Genomic DNA, 17,468 nt, shown 5'->3' with positions numbered 1-17,468 from the left:
TGAAGTCAGCTGGTTGAGTTACATCCTTCTGACGTTTAGGTGAGCATGGAGATTACTTCCGTCTGCTGCTTCCGGGGACTTATACTGTCACTGCCAAGGCACCAGGGTATGACCCCCAAACAGTGACTGTGACCGTGGGGCCTGCGGGACCAACACTGGTGAGTCTGGCTGAGCCATATGTAACCTTATCTGTAAATGTCATGCAGTATCTTAAACAGCCCCGTTGCTGGGTTCCCCCTGACTTTCCTGATTTGTCTCTTTGGCACAGCCTGTCTTTCTTATCCTGCTTCTTCCTCTGTATTTTAGTGCTAACACTTCCTTCTCAGGGATTGCAAAGACAAAGCACAGGTCCATAGAGGTGCACAAGGCTGGTCAGTAAGCACTGGGTCACTGTGGGTGCCCCGGGCAACCCTGATTGCATCTTTCCCATTAACAGGGTCCACCACTAGGTGGCGCTCTGCAAGCCGTCTGTGCCCTGTGATCTCGGGCTCACTTTCCCGTTGCTGCCACTAAGGACCAGCCACCTCCAATTCTCAACTCTCTACAGCTCTCATTTATGGGTAGGAAAAGAAGCAAAGAACCATTGACTCCGAGCCTCGAACATTTCCCTGTCGATCATATTACACCAGAACCTCAGAACATTAAGGGGCCATGAATGTCAGCCCTCCAACGCCCTCAGGTGGCTCATATATTTGAATAGAGTATGCAGTGTCTTTTGGGTAGTTTCTGGGCATCAGATACTATATAAGATCTTCCAGGAATTATCCATTTTAACCTTCACGACTACCTGTGAGTAACTGTACAGTATCACACAGTGGGTGGATGGAGGGGGTGGGAGTCACCTCCCAATGAGTCTCAGGGACTCACTCTATGCTCCCTGCCTGTGCGCAGAACCCCACAAGCCACAGAGCAAAGAGAGCTTCAGGTCCTTTAAAATTCCCCCAAAACTTACAGATCATTGCCCCCAAAACACCTCCTACATATTCACATATTCTCTCTCTCTCTCTCTCTCTCTCTCTCTCTCTCTCTCTCTCTGTGTGTGTGTGTGTGTGTGTGTGTGTGTGTGTGTGTGTGTGTGATTTATATGATGTGTATGAGTATGTATTGGGAGGACAGGGTGTGGACATGCTATGGCACTTGCATGGCAGTCCGAGGATGATTTCGAGTGTCCGTCCTTGCCTGCCACCTTCTCTGAGGCAGTGTGTGTCTTTGATGTCCGCTGCACAGTATGTGTGCTCCAGGCTAGCTAGCCTGGGATGCTCCACCTCTGCCCCCAGCCTTGTTGCAGGGTCTCTGGGATTAGTCTTGCTTTAAGTGGCTTGTGGGGATTCAAACTCTGGCCTTCGCTCTTGTATGGCATGTAATTTATACTGACAGCCAGGGGAAGAGAAGACGGCCCTCTATTATACAGAACCTGATTTCCCAGCCAGCAATCCCTTTTCTTCCCCCATTGCACCCTAAAATTAAACGCCAGCAGCAGCCACACACATAAACCGTGAGCTATAGGCAAGCTTGTTCACTGCCAGATGTAAACAGCTCCAAGGCTTCTTGAGTTAAGCTTATTTTGAAGTAGTTCACCCCCGTATCCTTTAAATAAACTAGTGTACCCATTCATTGTGTCAAGTATAACCCAGAGGCACAGTCTGTCGTTTGGATGTGGCAGTAGCCACTGCCAGTCTCTTGATTGACTGCACTAGCGGCTGCTTCGCTTCCATTTGAATTTTAGAGCAGTTAGCCACTTTCCCCAGGGAAGAAAAAAAACATGTTTATTAAAGGGTTTTCATCTCACAATTAAGAGGATTAAAATCTCTCCCAGGGCCCAGAATTCTCTGCTGTCGCCACCTTCCTGCAGATGGCCGAGCCTTTCTTCCTCCTGTGCCCCTTCCTCCTCTTGTGGCCTGTCTCCTCTCTTCTCTCCCTTTCCCGGGTTTATGTATTTACTAATGGAAAGTAGGAAATGGTCTCACACAGTTGTCACTGACTCCCCTCCCCTTTACAGAGCGAGCAGAAAACCTGGCTATGGATTTTTATGGAAGAGGCAGGAAACTCAGGGCGTGTTTTTAACTCCCTGCTGTTTCAATAGTTCAAACTATTACAAGAAGGGATTGCCAGGGAAGCCCCAGGGGAGTGCAGTTAGGACTTGGGTCACGCCCTCCTCTTCTGCTGCCTGGGCTGGCTCTATAGCCACACCCAGTGCCCCACACCCACTGTCCCCCACTGAGTCCACAGCATCTTTCCATATGTGTTCCATGGCTAGAGAACAGTTGTACACAGTCCTTAGATCACACCGATGCCCTTGTAATCTTGGGCTTAAGAATTCAGGAGGATGCGGTAGTGCACGCCTTTAATCCCAGAAGTCAGGAGACAGAGGCAGGTGGATCTCTGTGAGTTCTAGGTCAGCCTGGTCTACAAAGCAAGTTCTGAGTAGCTGGGACTACATAGTGAGACCCTATCTCAGAAAGAAAAAAAAAAGTCTATCCAGGAAATCTCTGTCACCTCTTTTATCCCTAGTGCCAAGCAGTGCCGCAGAAGGTTGAGACACTCACCGACGTGTATGGGCATGGTACCCGTGACTCACGCAGCCACTAGGAGGGAATAGAGATTAAGATGGCTTCCATCATCACCCTTGCCCTAAGCAGGGTATAAGCAAAACTGTGATTGCAGGTGTAGATAGGATTTTTTGCTACTATTTAGTCCATCCAACCACACACTTAATGCCATTGATGGTTGGTTCTGCACCACTCTTTTGGGAAATACTTGCCAAGTCCGTAGGTCCTACCATTAGAACCTGGTGTGATGGGGGAAGAGTCCAAACGGGTGCTTAGCTTCTGCTTTGCCCTTGCAGGTCAACTTCCAACTCAATCGAAGCACATCTCAGGTGCACCCTGTGCAGAAAGCTCCCGGCCGAGGACAGGGAAGCAGGCCAAAGCAGTCCCGGATACCCAAAAAGAAAGACACAGCAACAAAGAGGCATCGAGGCCCTGCCTGAAGCCCAGCACCCAGGCCCACCCACAGCAAGGCCAGGTCCCTGCTCTCAGATCCGGTGATCACACTTCTCCCTTATTATCTGGGACATATCCAGACACAGGCACATACAGAACTGTTCCAAGTGTGTCTGTCTGTCCCGGAGCAAGCCTTCCCTAGGCCAGCCAGCATTAAAGGAGTTGGAACCTTCCGGAAACTGGTGCCCCACTCTGCATGCCTCCAGCAGGGTTCTGGAGACCTTCTTCCTGGGAGTTTGGTTTGGGTTCCATGCCAGTGAGCACTGCATGCTGAGACAGCTTCCAGCTGGCTGTCCACCTGTCTCCAGAGTCCAGCACGGAGCTGGTGACAGGGTGGTGTGGCATGAAGCTGTCAAAATGACTGCAGTGCTGAGGGGATCCAGAAGGGTCTGGGACCAATAGCCAGTGGGTCCCTAGTAAAGGAGGGATTTGACCTACAGGGTCCAGGTCCCTGCCTTTCACCCGTGAGCTCTGTAAGGGAAACGTGACACCTTTTACCATAGTTTCTGGATTTGTAGGAGACATGGCACACCTGTAGTCTGGTGTGTGCTGGCAGCGTGTCCTGCAGGTCAGTGCTCTTGGATTGGCTGAATCCCAGCTGAACCCACTGAGCATTACTGAGCAAACTAGATGTTTCTAAAGACACTGGGTCCTTTTCCATCTCATGCCTGCTAGCATACAAGCTGATGAACCTTCCTCAGGGTGGTGTCCTGAGTCCTCTGTCCCCAGTGCTGGGTGCTAGGGATCCCACAGCTGTTCCACTAATGAACCTAGCCTTTTCCTGAGGAGATGAGCAGCTCTCCGCTCCCTTCTTGGGGCACAGCCTCACACACATCAGCAGCTTGAAGATGTGGCCTCTTCCTGTGAGTAAACACATTCTTGATCTGTGTGTGAGTGATCTCCGTCTGTGGTCAGAAGGAAAAGAAATGAGGATGTATCCTCTCCCTCCTAAGAGATGTCTCTGCAGGCTAAAAGGTTAGTGGTTTCTTTGCCATTTCCAGCTTTAATTCCTTGGATCCCTCCTTCTAATGGTGCAGCATGAGAGGGCACCGCTCAGCTCAGTGACACACGATGTCTTTGTTTGTCATGTACGCCACATTTTTCTAGATTATCTAAGTATCACTCTGTCTTTAGGCTCCCCAATACTAAGTCATTTGACAGGACTGATACTTACAAAACGGGGTTACAGAGTGCTTGCTGGCGCAGGCCCCGGCTTTCCTTCCTTCCTTCATACTAAGGATCTTTACTGAGTCCTTGCTCACAAAGGATGCAGAGAATGTGAAGAGGAAGGGAGCATGGCCCATGGTCTCAGTGTGCCAGTGTAGCTCGGAAGATTGTAATACATTGTCATAATTGCGTGACCCATAACTCTGAGGTGGGGCTGGGGAGCCCACGAGAAAAGCCTGTCTCTGTAGCATGAATAATAAAATCCCAGAGACAGATATTGGGGTTCAAGTTGGAAGTCAGAAAAGCAAAACAGCCAAGCCACTAGAGAGACCTTTTACCTCTACCAAATCTTCAGACCAAAAGGGCAATATCCTGTCTCCACGAATCCTCAGACTCCACAATCCAGTGAGTTCCTGTCTCTTCCCTTTTATATTCCTCTCTCTGCCTAGCCATATTGTTCCTGTCTTCACCTCCACAGTGCTGGGATTAAAAGTGTGTGATTCCCAAACACTGGGATTAAAGGTGTGAGCCACCACCACCTGGATCTGTTTCTGGATCAATCTTGTGGACCCCAGGGTGGCCTTGAACTCACAGGGATCTGCCTGCCTCTGTCTCCCAAGTCCTGGGATTAAAGGTGTGCGCCATCACTCCCTGGCCTCTAGTGGCTTTGCTTTGCATTCTGATCTTCAGGCAAAGCTTTATTTATTAAAATACAAATTAAATATCACGACATGTCCCAGCAATAGTGAAGCCTGAGATAAGATATACTGAGGGCAAGGTGCAAAGAAGTGAGGGGGTGCGGTTAGGCTGAGAAGGTGGCAAGTGCAGGTGCCTGGAGCTTCTGGGAAGGATGTGGGTCCTGGTGGGGAGGGGAAGGGACAGGAGGTTACCAGGAACAGGGCTTTGTGAGGCGGAGTGAGATGCTGAGGGCAGAGGCTGGGTGCCCGGGAGAGGCCGGTACACAGGGTAAATTGGCTTTTATCTCTAGAAGACCCAGGAGTCACTGCAGAGTTCTGTCAAAGGCAGGGCTGTTGCCTGAAGAGCTAGCAGACAGGAGCCTGCAGGGGGCCAGCCGGGAAGATGGCCTCAGCCCTGGAGGAGCAGGGGCAAAGACACCTGCAAGTGGGCTCCTTGTGACTCCCCTACATTCTAGAGATTTTCAGTCTCCTCCCTCAGATCTCTTCTGCCTGCCACCCTGAGGCTGAAACCCAAAAGCTATCGTGACACTTCACCCCAACTCTGAGGCCTGTCCTAAGTACACCCCACTCAAGTACAAAGATGTAAGATTAAATCACAAGGTTATACAGAATACCTGGGCACGCTATACAGAAGATTCTGGCCATGGCATGAAAACTCCATGTATCCAGCAGGAAAATTGTGGTTTGTATACAGTTGAATGTCTGTCCCTTCAGGTTCATGCACTGGAAGCTTGATCCCCAGGAGAGTGGAGGCACTGGGGCAATGGAGGCTGTAAGGGGTGGGGCCAAATACAAGACAATTAGGTCATGAGCCCCTGCCCTCCAAATAAATCAGGGCTGATCTGCAGTAACAGGCTTGGGAGGGTTGTTTCCAAGCAAGCCCACCTCATCCGCTAGTGCCTTCTGCTTCTGGTCACTTCCTCTCCATTCCCAATGAAGGGAGCAGACATAAGGCCTTTGCCAGGAAGCAGGTGTCTGTTAGGACTCAGCCGCTGGAATCGTAACTCAAGTAAACCTCTTTACTTTGTAAGTTCTCCAGCCTCAGGGATTGTGTTATAACAGGTGTGAAACAGAGAGACACTGATGTGAAGTCATGAGGGTAGAGATGGACAGAGTTGACACAAGAAAGAAAGTCCTTTGACTTCCAAATTTTCATACTGATCCCCCCCCCCCTGAGCTTTCCCGGATTTCTCTGTGTAGCCCTGATTGTCCTGGAACTCACTCTGTAGAAGCGGCTGGCCTTGAACTCAGATCTGCCTGCCTCTGCCTCCTGAATGCTGGGATTAAAGACATGTGCCACCACCACCCAGCTTTCTGCTTTATAGCTAGAGTTTTAGAGAAAAAAAATCTTCCCTATAGAATGGCAGCCTGAATGGCTGGTTCTCTTGTTGATGTAGGACATCATAGTTAATGGACTCGGACAGACCTGAGTTTTAATTGTAGTTCTGATCTTTATTTGCTATGTGACCACTGAAGAAAACAATGCAAACAAAAACAAGCAAACAAGCTGAAAGACGGCAGCAGTGGCACCCATGAGGCTGTGGGGCCGCTCCGAGGAGCCTGAGAGACCCATGGAGGCTTCGATGGTGGAGGCTTCGGCGGAGGACAGTGAGCCTGAAGAGCACACAGTATCTCTGGGACCCAGGTCTCATGGGAGGATGCTTTTTAAAAGCGCTTCCGTGGAACTGGAAAATAAGATGGCAGAAAGGGGCGATGCCCGTGGCAGAGAGATTCAGAACTAGAATCTCAGCAGCGGTACGAAGGGAGCAGGTCCACAAACCAAACAGCATGTTGTCGCCCCGCAGTGCCCGTCCTCTGGCTGCTGGGAGACTTGGGCCACCACCTGCTCACCTCACCCACTAGGCCTGTACTCTCCCTGCTGGGGAAGTAGAGTGTGGGCCCGGTGGTGCTGCGCGATAGTTGCAAGCATGATGATCTGCCTGGGAAGTGCTAATCCCACAGGGGGAGAATAAGAAAGACCACTACCACAATTTGAGCCACATTTGAAGCAAACGGTTTTATTGGGGTGCACCCAAGAGCTGGCCAGCAATTGCTTCCTAAGTCGGGTTAAAGAGAGCAGCCCTGAATTCATTTTTGGAGTAAAATTGCGAGTAGTTGTAAAGTAGGTTTACAGAAGAGACACGATAGGACAGTAAGGAAATACAGAAAAAACTGTGGTCGCAGTTGTGATTAGGGAGGGTCAGGGAGTGTCCCGTATTCTCAAGCAAGTCAAGGTCATGGGTTGGGGCAGGCCAGGTTCCAGGAAACAGATGAAAACCAGCAACCCAGTTCTTACAGTAAAATGGAAGTTTATTTGTAACAATACAGCATAATGGGTCCTGCCTTCAAAATGGAGTTAGCAGCTCCCTCGGGAGTCCAAGGGAGTTCACTCGGGTCCTGGCCCTGGATGCGCTGCCCAGCGCATGATCTCCCTGAGTCTGGGCAACAACAGGATATCCAAGACAAGTCTCAGGGAGATTCCAGTATTTATGGGGCTTCAGAAACCTTGAGCCAGATCAATGACTTATCACAATAGTATTTGTATGTAAAGCTGTTTGGGCAAAATAATATATCATGTGGACACACTGTGGATTGCAACTCCACTTTAATAAATGAATGTGTGGTGGAGAGATGGAAAGAGGGGGGAAGAAGTGGGACTAGAGGTATGGTAGTGGTGCCAGGTACGGAGCCGGGTCCTCAGGCTGCCAGGAGGCTCTGGGCACCGCTGAGCTGTCTTGCCCCGTTGCTGCCTGAAAGGCCAGTGCTGCCCATATTTGCAACAAACTGTCAGAAGATGTGGAACACTTCATGGGTGTGGATACTGAGCATCCTAGACTGCCTGGTCAGTGCCACATGGCTTCCAATGGGAGCTCTTCTCTCTTCCCCAAAGAGTCAAACTCACTAAACCCTGCAGCACCTGACTTCTTCCTGCGAGACTTAGAAGACAGAGTGGAGCAGGAGAACAGGAGGACCCAGTGGCTTCTCATGACTTAAAAATCAGTTCCAATCCATGAGATCTGAGTACTGTGGGGTCAGACTCACTCCTGTTAGATCCAGGATATCAATCCAGCGTGTGATCTCCAAATCTGATAAATATGCACCGAGCCTTGATCTCCTGACCTGGCCTCAGGATTCTAAAATCCACACAACTTTGAGTGATGGGTGTGTTGATGCCAAACACAGCTCTTATCTGTGAGAGTAAGAACTTTGATTTGGGGCCAAGTATGAATGGTTGCATTCTGGGAACATGTAGTTACATCGCCCCAAATGGTAAGCTTGCTCCAGCATGAAAAGGGAATATTATTTTCAGGTGTGTGACTTTTGTTTACACTGCATTTGTTTAACTCTGAGAAACTGCAATTCTCTGCCTGTCTAAAACATCTGATGGTCCAACAGCAAGACAGGAGCAAGAATAGATGGGTCTGGCAGGCAGAGAAAATAAACAGAAGGAGAACCAAGAAAGAGAATCAAGAGAACAAGGAGAGGAGGACATGAGGCGCCAGCCACCCAGCTACACAGCAAGCCACAGAGAAAGAAGTAAAGAAAGGTATACAGAAATAGAGAAAGACAAAAGCCCCAGAGGCAAAAAGTAGTCAGGATTATTTAAGTTAAGAAAAGCTGGCAAGAAACAAGTCAAGGTAAGGCCAGGCATTCCTAACTAAGAATAAGCTTTCGTGTGTGATTTATTTGGGAGCAGGGTAAATAGAAACTAGAACCAGCAAGCCAAGTAAAAACTACTTGTGGCAACACAAGCACCGGCTTCCATAGCTAGAAAGGCTTAATGCAGTTCTTGGTCATGAACGTCCGACCTGGGTACACGCTTTGGGCTTGGCTTTCACTATCCAAGCTGAGAGTGGACAGAGCCACCTTCTAGTGCATGCGGAGGAGCCATGTAGCACGATTAATAAAAACCCTGAGACAGAAATTGGGGTTCAACCTAAACGTCAGAAAAGCAAAACAGCCAGCCACTAGCTCTTGCCTCTACCTCCTTCCAAAAATGGCGATCCTCCCTCCAAAAAGCCTCAGAATGAGAATGTGTCTGAGAGCTGTCTCCTCCTGTCTTATATTCCTCTCTGGGGCTGGGATTAAAGGCATGCACCACCTGATTTCTATGGCAAATTCGTGTGGTTACTGGGATTAAAGGTGTGTGTGCCCACTGCCTGGTCTGTAAGGCTGATCAATGCAGCTGTTTCACTTTCTGAACTTCAGGCAAGCTTTATTTATTAAAATACAAGTGATTATTACTACAGATGCAGATGTAGCATAAGAGTCTAAAGTTAGCTTGTGTGGTCAACAAAGGTTAAAAGATATGCAGTGAAAGAGGTCCAGATGGGCAAATTCTCTAAACACATTCCAGTGTGTTCTACAGTGTGCATAGGCTTAAGAAAAAAAGAGAAGGAACTTGGGGAGACTGTCCAGACAGTCAGATGTCTCTGTCATTTCTAGAATTTTTAGAAGTAATTTGCAAGGAACGTTTTGTTTACATAAATGATATTATATCCTTCTATTGTCTTTGTTGGAGTTGAAGACTAGATAGTTATAGTTGAAGTTTTCTTAGATATGATAGCAAGTAAGTTAGGTATAAAATTTTGAATTTACTAAGAGAGGATAGATTATGGAATATTTTTTTTAATTTACTGTACACAAATTAATTGGAATTCAGTACATTGTGAATGTTATCTTTACTTGATAATTTTTCTTTTTTTTTTACGATTTATTTATTTATTATATATACAACATTCTGCCTCCATGTATGCCCACATGCCAGAAGAGGGCGCCAGATCTCAGTACAGATGGTTGTGAGCCACCATGTGGTTGCTGGGAATTGAACTCAGGACCTCTGGGAGAGCAGCCAGTGCTCTTAACCGCTGAGCCATCTCTCCAGCCCCCGTTAATTTTTCTTATTATATACAATCTTACTATGTTAAACTTAAAATTTTCATTTTGTTTAGAAAGAAAAAAGGGAAATGTTGGGGAATATTATTTTCAGGTATGTGACTTTTGTTTACATTGCATTTATTTAACTCTGTGAAACTGTGATTCTTTGCTGTTTAAAACACTTGATGATCCTAATAAAGAGGCAGGAACAAGGATAGGTGGGGCTGGCAGGCAGAGAGGATAAATAAAAGGAGAACCGAGGAAGAGGAGCAAAAGAACAAGGAGAGGTGGACATCAGGGGGCAGCCACACAGCTACACAGCAAGCCACAGAGAAAGAACTAAAGAAAGGTAAACAGAAATAGAGAGAGATAAAAGACCAGAGGCTACAGGTAGTGGGGATAATTTAAGTTAAGAAAAACTGGCAAGAAACAAGCCAATTTAAGGCTGGGCATTCATAACAAAGAATAAGCCTTTATGTGTGATTTATTTGGGAGCAGGGTGGTGGGCTCCTCAAAAACCCAAAGAGCAAAACATTTCACAATAAGAACATGTGTGGTCAAAGAACAAGAGAAAGGCATAAATCAAGGTGCTTCCTGAATGCACTGGAAGGACCCCCATGCGGGCTACTGTGCAGCGGAGAACACACCTGTAGGTTTCCAGGGCTGACTGGTGAGATTTTTAGCTTCTGGGTTGGTGGAAGGCTGTGTTCTTTGATACATCTTTATTGTTTGTTTTTGAGACAGGCTCTTTATGTAGTCCTAGCTGCCCTGAAGCTCACTACGTAGACCAGGCTGGCCTTGAACTCACAGAAATCCTCCTGCTTCTGCCCTTCAGGTCCTAGGACTAAAGGTGTTCGCCACAAATGCCTAAGCAAACACATGTCCTCTCCCTTATCCTAAAAATTAAATCCCACCATTTACAGAGGCTTCCCCTTCGCCTGTCATCTGTCCTTGATGAAACCATGGATGCAATCCTCACCGTGTCCCTTCCCTTCCTGGGTATTCCCTACTTTCCTTTCCCTCACACCCTGGCTAAGTTCTCCCTGGCTGGGATGCAGGTACAGTCTGCTGAGGCCCAGGACGCCTGCAGCCCAGGCTCTGGAAGCTGAGAGCAGCTTCAGGGTGGGCCCTTGCTTGTCTCTGCTCACACCCTGCTGGTCGTCTACATACAGTCCTGGGAAAAGACAAATAAAACCCTTTCTTGGCTCCATATTCTGCTCATGCGGAGGGAAAAGGTCTCTTTGACTTCCTATAGATCGTCCCAGCCAGGGCTTGGGCCTGGAGACACCACGCTGAGCACAAGATCAAAGGAGTTGATGAGCCTCCTTAAACCCTTTCTGAAGTCGGATCAAGCAAAATAAGCTAAGAAATAAGAGGACCACAATTCTTCAAGTACTCTTCCAAAGTACTTGAATATTTATATACACTGTAGTTTATAGCTAACCAATAAAATTACTTTATTATTCACAGACCAATAAAAAGTTTAATGGCAAGTCAAAGGATCCGCTAACTATTTTGGAGTAACTTGCTAATTTTCTAGGAAGACCAATTAGAAGAAATATACCTACCACCTCCCCCCCCCCCCGACCTTCCTGAACTTATAACTGCTTTCAGGTCCCAAGTTAGGAAATCTATAGTCTTAACATTAAAAGTCATGAGCCTGGATTGGAGAGATGGCTCAGTGGTTAAGACAGCTTGCTGCACTTCCAGAGAACCTAGGTTCAGTTCCCAGCACTCACATCGGGGAGCTCATCCCACGTGTCACTCCAGCTCTGGGGACCCCCCCCCCGTCTCTGTCTCTGTCTCTCTGTCTCTATCTATTTCACAGACACACACACACACACACACACACACCTACAAACACATAAATTAAAAAAATGTTTTGGCTAGACATGGGTGCACACACCTTAATCCCAGCAACTGATGGGCAGGTGGGTCTCTGTGAGTTCGAAGCCAGCCTGGTTGACATATGTAATTTCAGCCACCCCGAGCTACACAGTGAGAACCTGTCTCAAATGAAAAATAAATAGATCAATAAACAAAATAAAATACTTTTTAAAGTATAATGCACCCCTTTTCTCATTATGCTACAGTAAGTGTTTCGTTTCTGCTTAGCATTGGCAGCTAAAGATGTGCGCGTGAGGATTTCACACACATTTGGATCGGGTGCCCCAGTCCTGTAGTCTTAAATTTCTCCACTTCTTAGTGTCTTTGTCTTTGGCGACTTTCTTTCTCAGGTTCTCCATGAGGGCGAAGGTGGCTAACAGCTCTCTAAGCTCATGTCCTCCCAGGCTAGAAGTGGACTAGATCTGACTCTTGAGTCACACACATACTTACCTGGGTGTGACTTCCAACAACACAGACCATTGCAGTAAAACTCGCCTGCAGTCTGTGGCTATCTGCCACCCTTGGAAGATGGAGGCTGTGTGTGTGTGTGTGTGTGTGTGTGTGTGTGTGTGTGTGTGTGTGTGTGTGTGATAGAACACTGGTATCATTAAACAATAACACAAGTCATTTATTCCAACCTTAATTGTTTCTAAGAGCACGGTAGGAACTGGCATCACTGTAGGCCCCTGAATGGAGCTTGTTACGTTTCTCTGCACCAAGGCTTCTCAGCCTTCCTAAGCTGTGACCCTGTAGTACAGTTCCACACGCTGTGGTGACCCCAACCATAAACTTGCTTTCGTTGGTACTTCCTAACTGTAATTTTGCTACTGTTATGAATGGTAAGACGAATATTTTTTTGAGATGGAGATTTGCCGACGGGATCATGACCCACAGGTTGGCAATCACTGCTATGAGCTGGCCCTGTTTTTACCCAAGTCCTCCAAACAGAAGTGGCTGTGTCAAAACCACCCTAGACTCTTCCACCCTCTGAGGGAGCACTGCGTTCCCTTCTCATCTCCATCCTCCCGGGGGGCTCCTCTTCCACTGTCTCTGTAGACCGCCACTAAGCTCTGGAGCATCTCTTAGGAACAGGACTTAGAATGGCTGTTTAGCTGCTCCAGATTAATACCTGCCTGGTACCCTGTGAGAGGCAGCTTCAGCAGCCTGTTCCTCTAATCGGCTTATGGCTATGACCCGGTTCACGCAAGAGAAGGCTCTGCTGTGGGGCCAAGCCATTGAGTAGCTGCTCTTCTACAGTGTCCCCCTGAGGACAGCGAAAATTCAGACCCAGAGCATCCTGACAGGCAGGGGTCACCAAAGCTGACAAACATTTTGTGTTTTGACTCTTCTGCAGTGTCCCCCTGAGGACAGTGAAAATTCAGACCCAGAGCATCCTGACAGGCAGGGGTCACCAAAGCTGACGAACATTTTGTGTTTTGACTCTTCTGCAGTGTCCCCCTGAGGACAGTGAAAATTCAGACCCAGAGCATCCTGACAGGCAGGAGTCACCAAAGCTGACAAACATTTTGTGTTTTGACTTAATGAAAATTACTGGCGGCAGAAGGAAGCATATATTTATAAAAATTTTTAAAGATTTATTTGTTTTTTTAGCCGGGCGGTGGTGGCGCAAGCCTTTAATCCCAGCACTCGGGAGGCAGAGGCAGGCGGATCTCTGTGAGTTCGAGACCAGCCTGGTCTACAGAGCTAGTTCCAGGACAGGCTCCAAAACCACAGAGAAACCCTGTCTCGAAAAACCAAAAAAAAAAAAAAAAAAAAAAAAGATTTATTTGTTTTTATTTTATGTGTGTGGGTGTTTTGCCTGTATGTGTGTCTGTGCTCCATGTACATGCCTGATTTGAGCCGAGGCCAGGAGGACATGTCTGATCCTCTGGAACTGGAGTTACAGATGATTGTGAGCGGCCATGTGGGTGCTGGGACTCAAACCCAGGTCCCCTGGAAGAGCAGTCAGTGCTCGTACCAAGTGCTCCATCCTTCCACTCTCTATAAGTTTTAATGTTACAATTGACCTTACACCTCACAAGACAACCCCATCACAACCCTCTCTATCTATCCCCCACCTTTCAGGAGGGTCCCATGTACGCTAGACTGGCTTTGAACTCATTATGTAGCCAAAGGTGATCTTGAACTTCTGATCTTCCTGACTCCACCTCCCAAGTACTGAGATGACAGGTATGTGCCACCTCGGCCAGTGTGTGGTGCTGGGGCTTGAACCCAAGGCCTCAGGTATGCTGTCAACCATTCGAACAGCCGAGCTATATCCCTGGTCCTACATAGATCTCTTCTGATTAGTTTATTCCAGTCCTCTCAACTGAGGATACTGATTATAGAACTCCGTCTGTCACGGCCTGCTAGACTCAGGACGACTCTCACTCCTGTTTACTTTCTATTGTTTTTATTTACTTACTTAGTGTTCCTGTGCATATGTAAGGGTCAGAAGGCAACTTTCCCGGAGCACACTCAGGTCCTCAGACTTGGTGGCAGCTAGCACCTTTACCCACTGAGCCATCTCGCTGGCCTGTGTGTTTTCTAGTCTCAGCTCATGATCCTCTAGTTGCTTGCTCACACCAGACCTGCTTGTGGTTCTGAAAATTTGCCAAGCTGCTCTTGGCTTCAGAGCTTTGCAGCTTCTTCTACCTGAAAGGCTCTGCCTTAGCTCTGTGCAGCGCTGATTCTTCCTCATTTTGGTCTCAGAAAATGACACATTTGCAGAGACTTCCCCATCACCTTTACGGTCAAAGAAATCTCTCGCCCTTGGTTTTAGCTAGATTCCTCATCTGAGCACCAAAAAGGAAAAAGAAATATGTTGAGTAACTGCCTTTCCCCTTCCTTCAAGGACTGTTGTGATAACTGCCAACCCTGCTGTAGCTGAGAGAAGTTAATTCTTAGATGCAACGGGTGCCCAGGCAGGGATTAATCCTTCACCATTAATCTGTTGTGTCCCCTGGCTTTTTTTCTTTACAGTCCTCTCCACTCCATGCTGATCTGGTAAATAATTTATTTCCTGTCACATCACTGCGGAATATGACTTCCAGAATGGCAGGGAGCCTGTTGTCTGTTGGGCAGGCCGAATCCCAAATGCCCAGCACAGCCCTGTTCTGTGTCAAAAGTGCAGTGAGTTTCCCATGATGAGAGGAAAAGTTATTGTGGACTGGGCGTTTCAATGTTCTTGGCCTCTTATCCAAAGACTTGAAAACAAGGGATCGCACAGATTTGCAAAAGAAGCAAAATAATTTCATTCAGAGCCAAGTAAGAGTACAGATTAGGGAGAGATCCCCTGCCAAGATTGTCAGTGGGCCCCAGGAGAGAGTGTTGAAGGGCTCCAGGCAGCAGCTGACTCTCCACATGGCCTACAGGAAGGAGGGGTTGGTCAACAAGGGGTGTATTTTGGGTGGTTCTCTTTTGACTGATAGGTTAGGTCATATATTCGCTTTTCTTACTGTGCATGTCTGTCTCTTCCTGGATTGCATCACACACACAGCCAATTATTCATAGCACAGTTGGTGAGTAGGAGTCTCTCTAAAAGGGAGGACACGGCTTCGCCTTACTGAAAACATATATAAAACCAGCCCAGGCCAGATCAGCTCCCCTCCCCTTTTTTTCTTCTTTATATGTGGATATGTCGGGAATATACTTGAACAGAAACTATTTGAGTGTTACCAGTTCCAGGTCTGGAAATGTATGCTATGGTTGGGAGATGGAAGCAGGTGTGCACTCTCACAAGGGGATGTGGAGCCCCTGACTAAATGAGAGTCTCGGGGCCCTAAACCATTCCTGGACTCGCCGGCCTCAGAAGAGTGTTACACCAGTCACCGTTTAGACCTTGGTGACGCCCTCAGGCAATTAGCCTCAAACTTCAGTGCACCAACCAAAGAACCGATCTCTGAGAGGCAGTAGCCTGGTTCTTCAGGACCTGATCCTTAGGAGAAAGGAGCATGTTTCGATTAGGGACGGGAGAGATGACTCAGAGGGAAAGACGCTGTCAAGCCTCATGGCCACGTGGTAGGAGAGCGTTGACTCCCAGAAGTTGTCTTCTGACCTCCTAGTGAAACCCCTGCCTCAAGTGTCCCCTACCCCAGTAAATAAATAAATGTTAAAAAGAGAAAAGTTTAAATAGAGCTGAGTCAAAACATTCCAATGTTGTTTTAATTTCAAAATGGAATCTTGGCTTTTAGTTCATCTGGCTTTCATAAGGAATGCTTGGCTCTAAGCCACATTAGAAAAGTGTATACACAGAAAACACAGTTGTGGTTAGTTAGTAATAACAACTTTTATCAGCCAGGCATAATGGAGCACACTTTTAACTCCAGTACCCAGCAGAGGCAGAGACAGGTGGATTTATGGGAGTTTGTGGCCAGCATGGTCTACATAGCAAATTCTAGGACAGCCAGAGCCACAAAATAGAGACCCTGTTTTAAAAACAAAAAGAGTAACGGTTATTATCTCTTTAGGTAATAGTTTTTCTGTGTTACTTGAAAAGGAGGAGGCAAGCTCATTGTTTCACAGGCAACTGAAGCATTTGCTAATTTTTTTAAATAAAAATCTGGAATATTTATGCTTTACTAAAAAATTTCTTCCCTCAGTGTTCAGATGGCAAAGGAGGAGAATAATACAGGTGACCCAGCAGTTTCTAGATAAATGCTCCAGAGAACTGGATGCAGTAACTTCAGTAGATATGTGTGCACTTTGGGTCATAGCCTTAGGCACAATAACAAAAGGGAAACCCCACTGAAATGCCCAGGGGACAAGCGCATTAACAGAACATATTGTATTTAGACGGTGAGATATATTCATCAGTAAAAAGGAAAGAAATCCTGACACGCAGTCCAGCACAGGTGGAACGAAGGGCCTTTCTCTATCTGAAATAAGCCAGACGCTAAAAGGACAGGTATTGTGGCTTCTATTTATGAAGGTGTCCCGGGTGGAGGAATCTTTGAGGATACTGAGAAGAGGGATTGCTGGGGCTAGGGAGGGGGAGTCCCTCTATGGTGAGAGCAGTTTCAATTTGGGGAAATTAAAAGGTCCTGGTGATGGACGACAGGGCGATGGTGATGGATTGTACCTACAGCCGATGAGCTGTGCGCTTTAAAACGATCCAAACGATACACTTTATGCTGTCTAGTTTACTATGATCTTTTAAGAGTAGAGGAATCCATTAACTATAGCTAACGAGAATTTTGAGATAAAGGCTTATCTTAGCTATGTGTGCATAGTGATAGAAGATGCCTGCAATCTTCAGATCTACTAGGTAGCTAGATCCCTTAACCGGGAAGTGAAGCCCTGCAATCGCGGCAACACCTCCAAGCACTTGCGATCTTTTACAAGCAGAAATCTTTCGCGGAGTCTGAGAAAATGGGGTGTCTGGTTCCTGTAGTCTGTGATTCCTTGCTTTTAAATTCTCAAAATTGTTCTGAGAGACTTTGCTCTGGAGGGGAAAAAAATAGATGGGAAGAGGGGAGAGACCTGGTGGTGCACCCTCTGCAATCCCGCACTTGGGGAGTGGAGGATGATCAAAGGTTCGAGGCCAGGCTTCACCTCGGAGTAAACTCATCGCGCAGCAGAGAATTTGAGTTTTCTAGGTTGGAGGTGGTGCGGGTGCGCGGGGTGGGGGTTGGGAGGTGGATCCTAGCCCGAGCAACGCACCGCGGGTGCCTCAGTTTCCCGGGAGAGGCCTGGGAGCCCTGGCCCTGACGTGGCGGGGCTGCGGGCTGGGCGGCCGCCAGGGGGCGCGAGCGCGGGAAGCGGAGCTGGGGGCCGCGGGGCGGAAGCGGCACGGAGGGAGGCGGGGCGGCGCGGAGTCACCCGGATCGGCCCGCCC

The 17,468-nt window shown here is 47.7% G+C and overlaps 1 protein-coding gene across 3 annotated transcripts in view; it reads left to right on the top strand.

Annotated features, from left to right (window-relative positions):
- Window positions 1-3,891, top strand: part of Cpn1 (carboxypeptidase N subunit 1) — a 28,110-nt gene extending 24,219 nt beyond the window's left edge. For all 3 annotated transcript variants that reach the window (XM_075974161.1, XM_075974160.1, XM_075974159.1), the window contains 2 exons: window positions 40-158; window positions 2,846-3,891. In XM_075974161.1, coding sequence (XP_075830276.1) covers window positions 40-158; window positions 2,846-2,989 — 263 coding nt within the window. In that variant the 3' untranslated portion in view covers window positions 2,990-3,891. The remainder of the gene's footprint in view (window positions 1-39; window positions 159-2,845) is intronic.
- Window positions 3,892-17,468: the final 13,577 nt, after the last annotated feature.

Source organism: Microtus pennsylvanicus, chromosome 5 (genome assembly GCF_037038515.1).
Source record: "Microtus pennsylvanicus isolate mMicPen1 chromosome 5, mMicPen1.hap1, whole genome shotgun sequence".
Lineage (NCBI taxonomy): Eukaryota > Metazoa > Chordata > Mammalia > Rodentia > Cricetidae > Microtus > Microtus pennsylvanicus.
The sequence above is the reverse complement of the archived record's forward strand: the minus strand, read 5'-3'. Positions and strand labels throughout refer to the sequence as shown.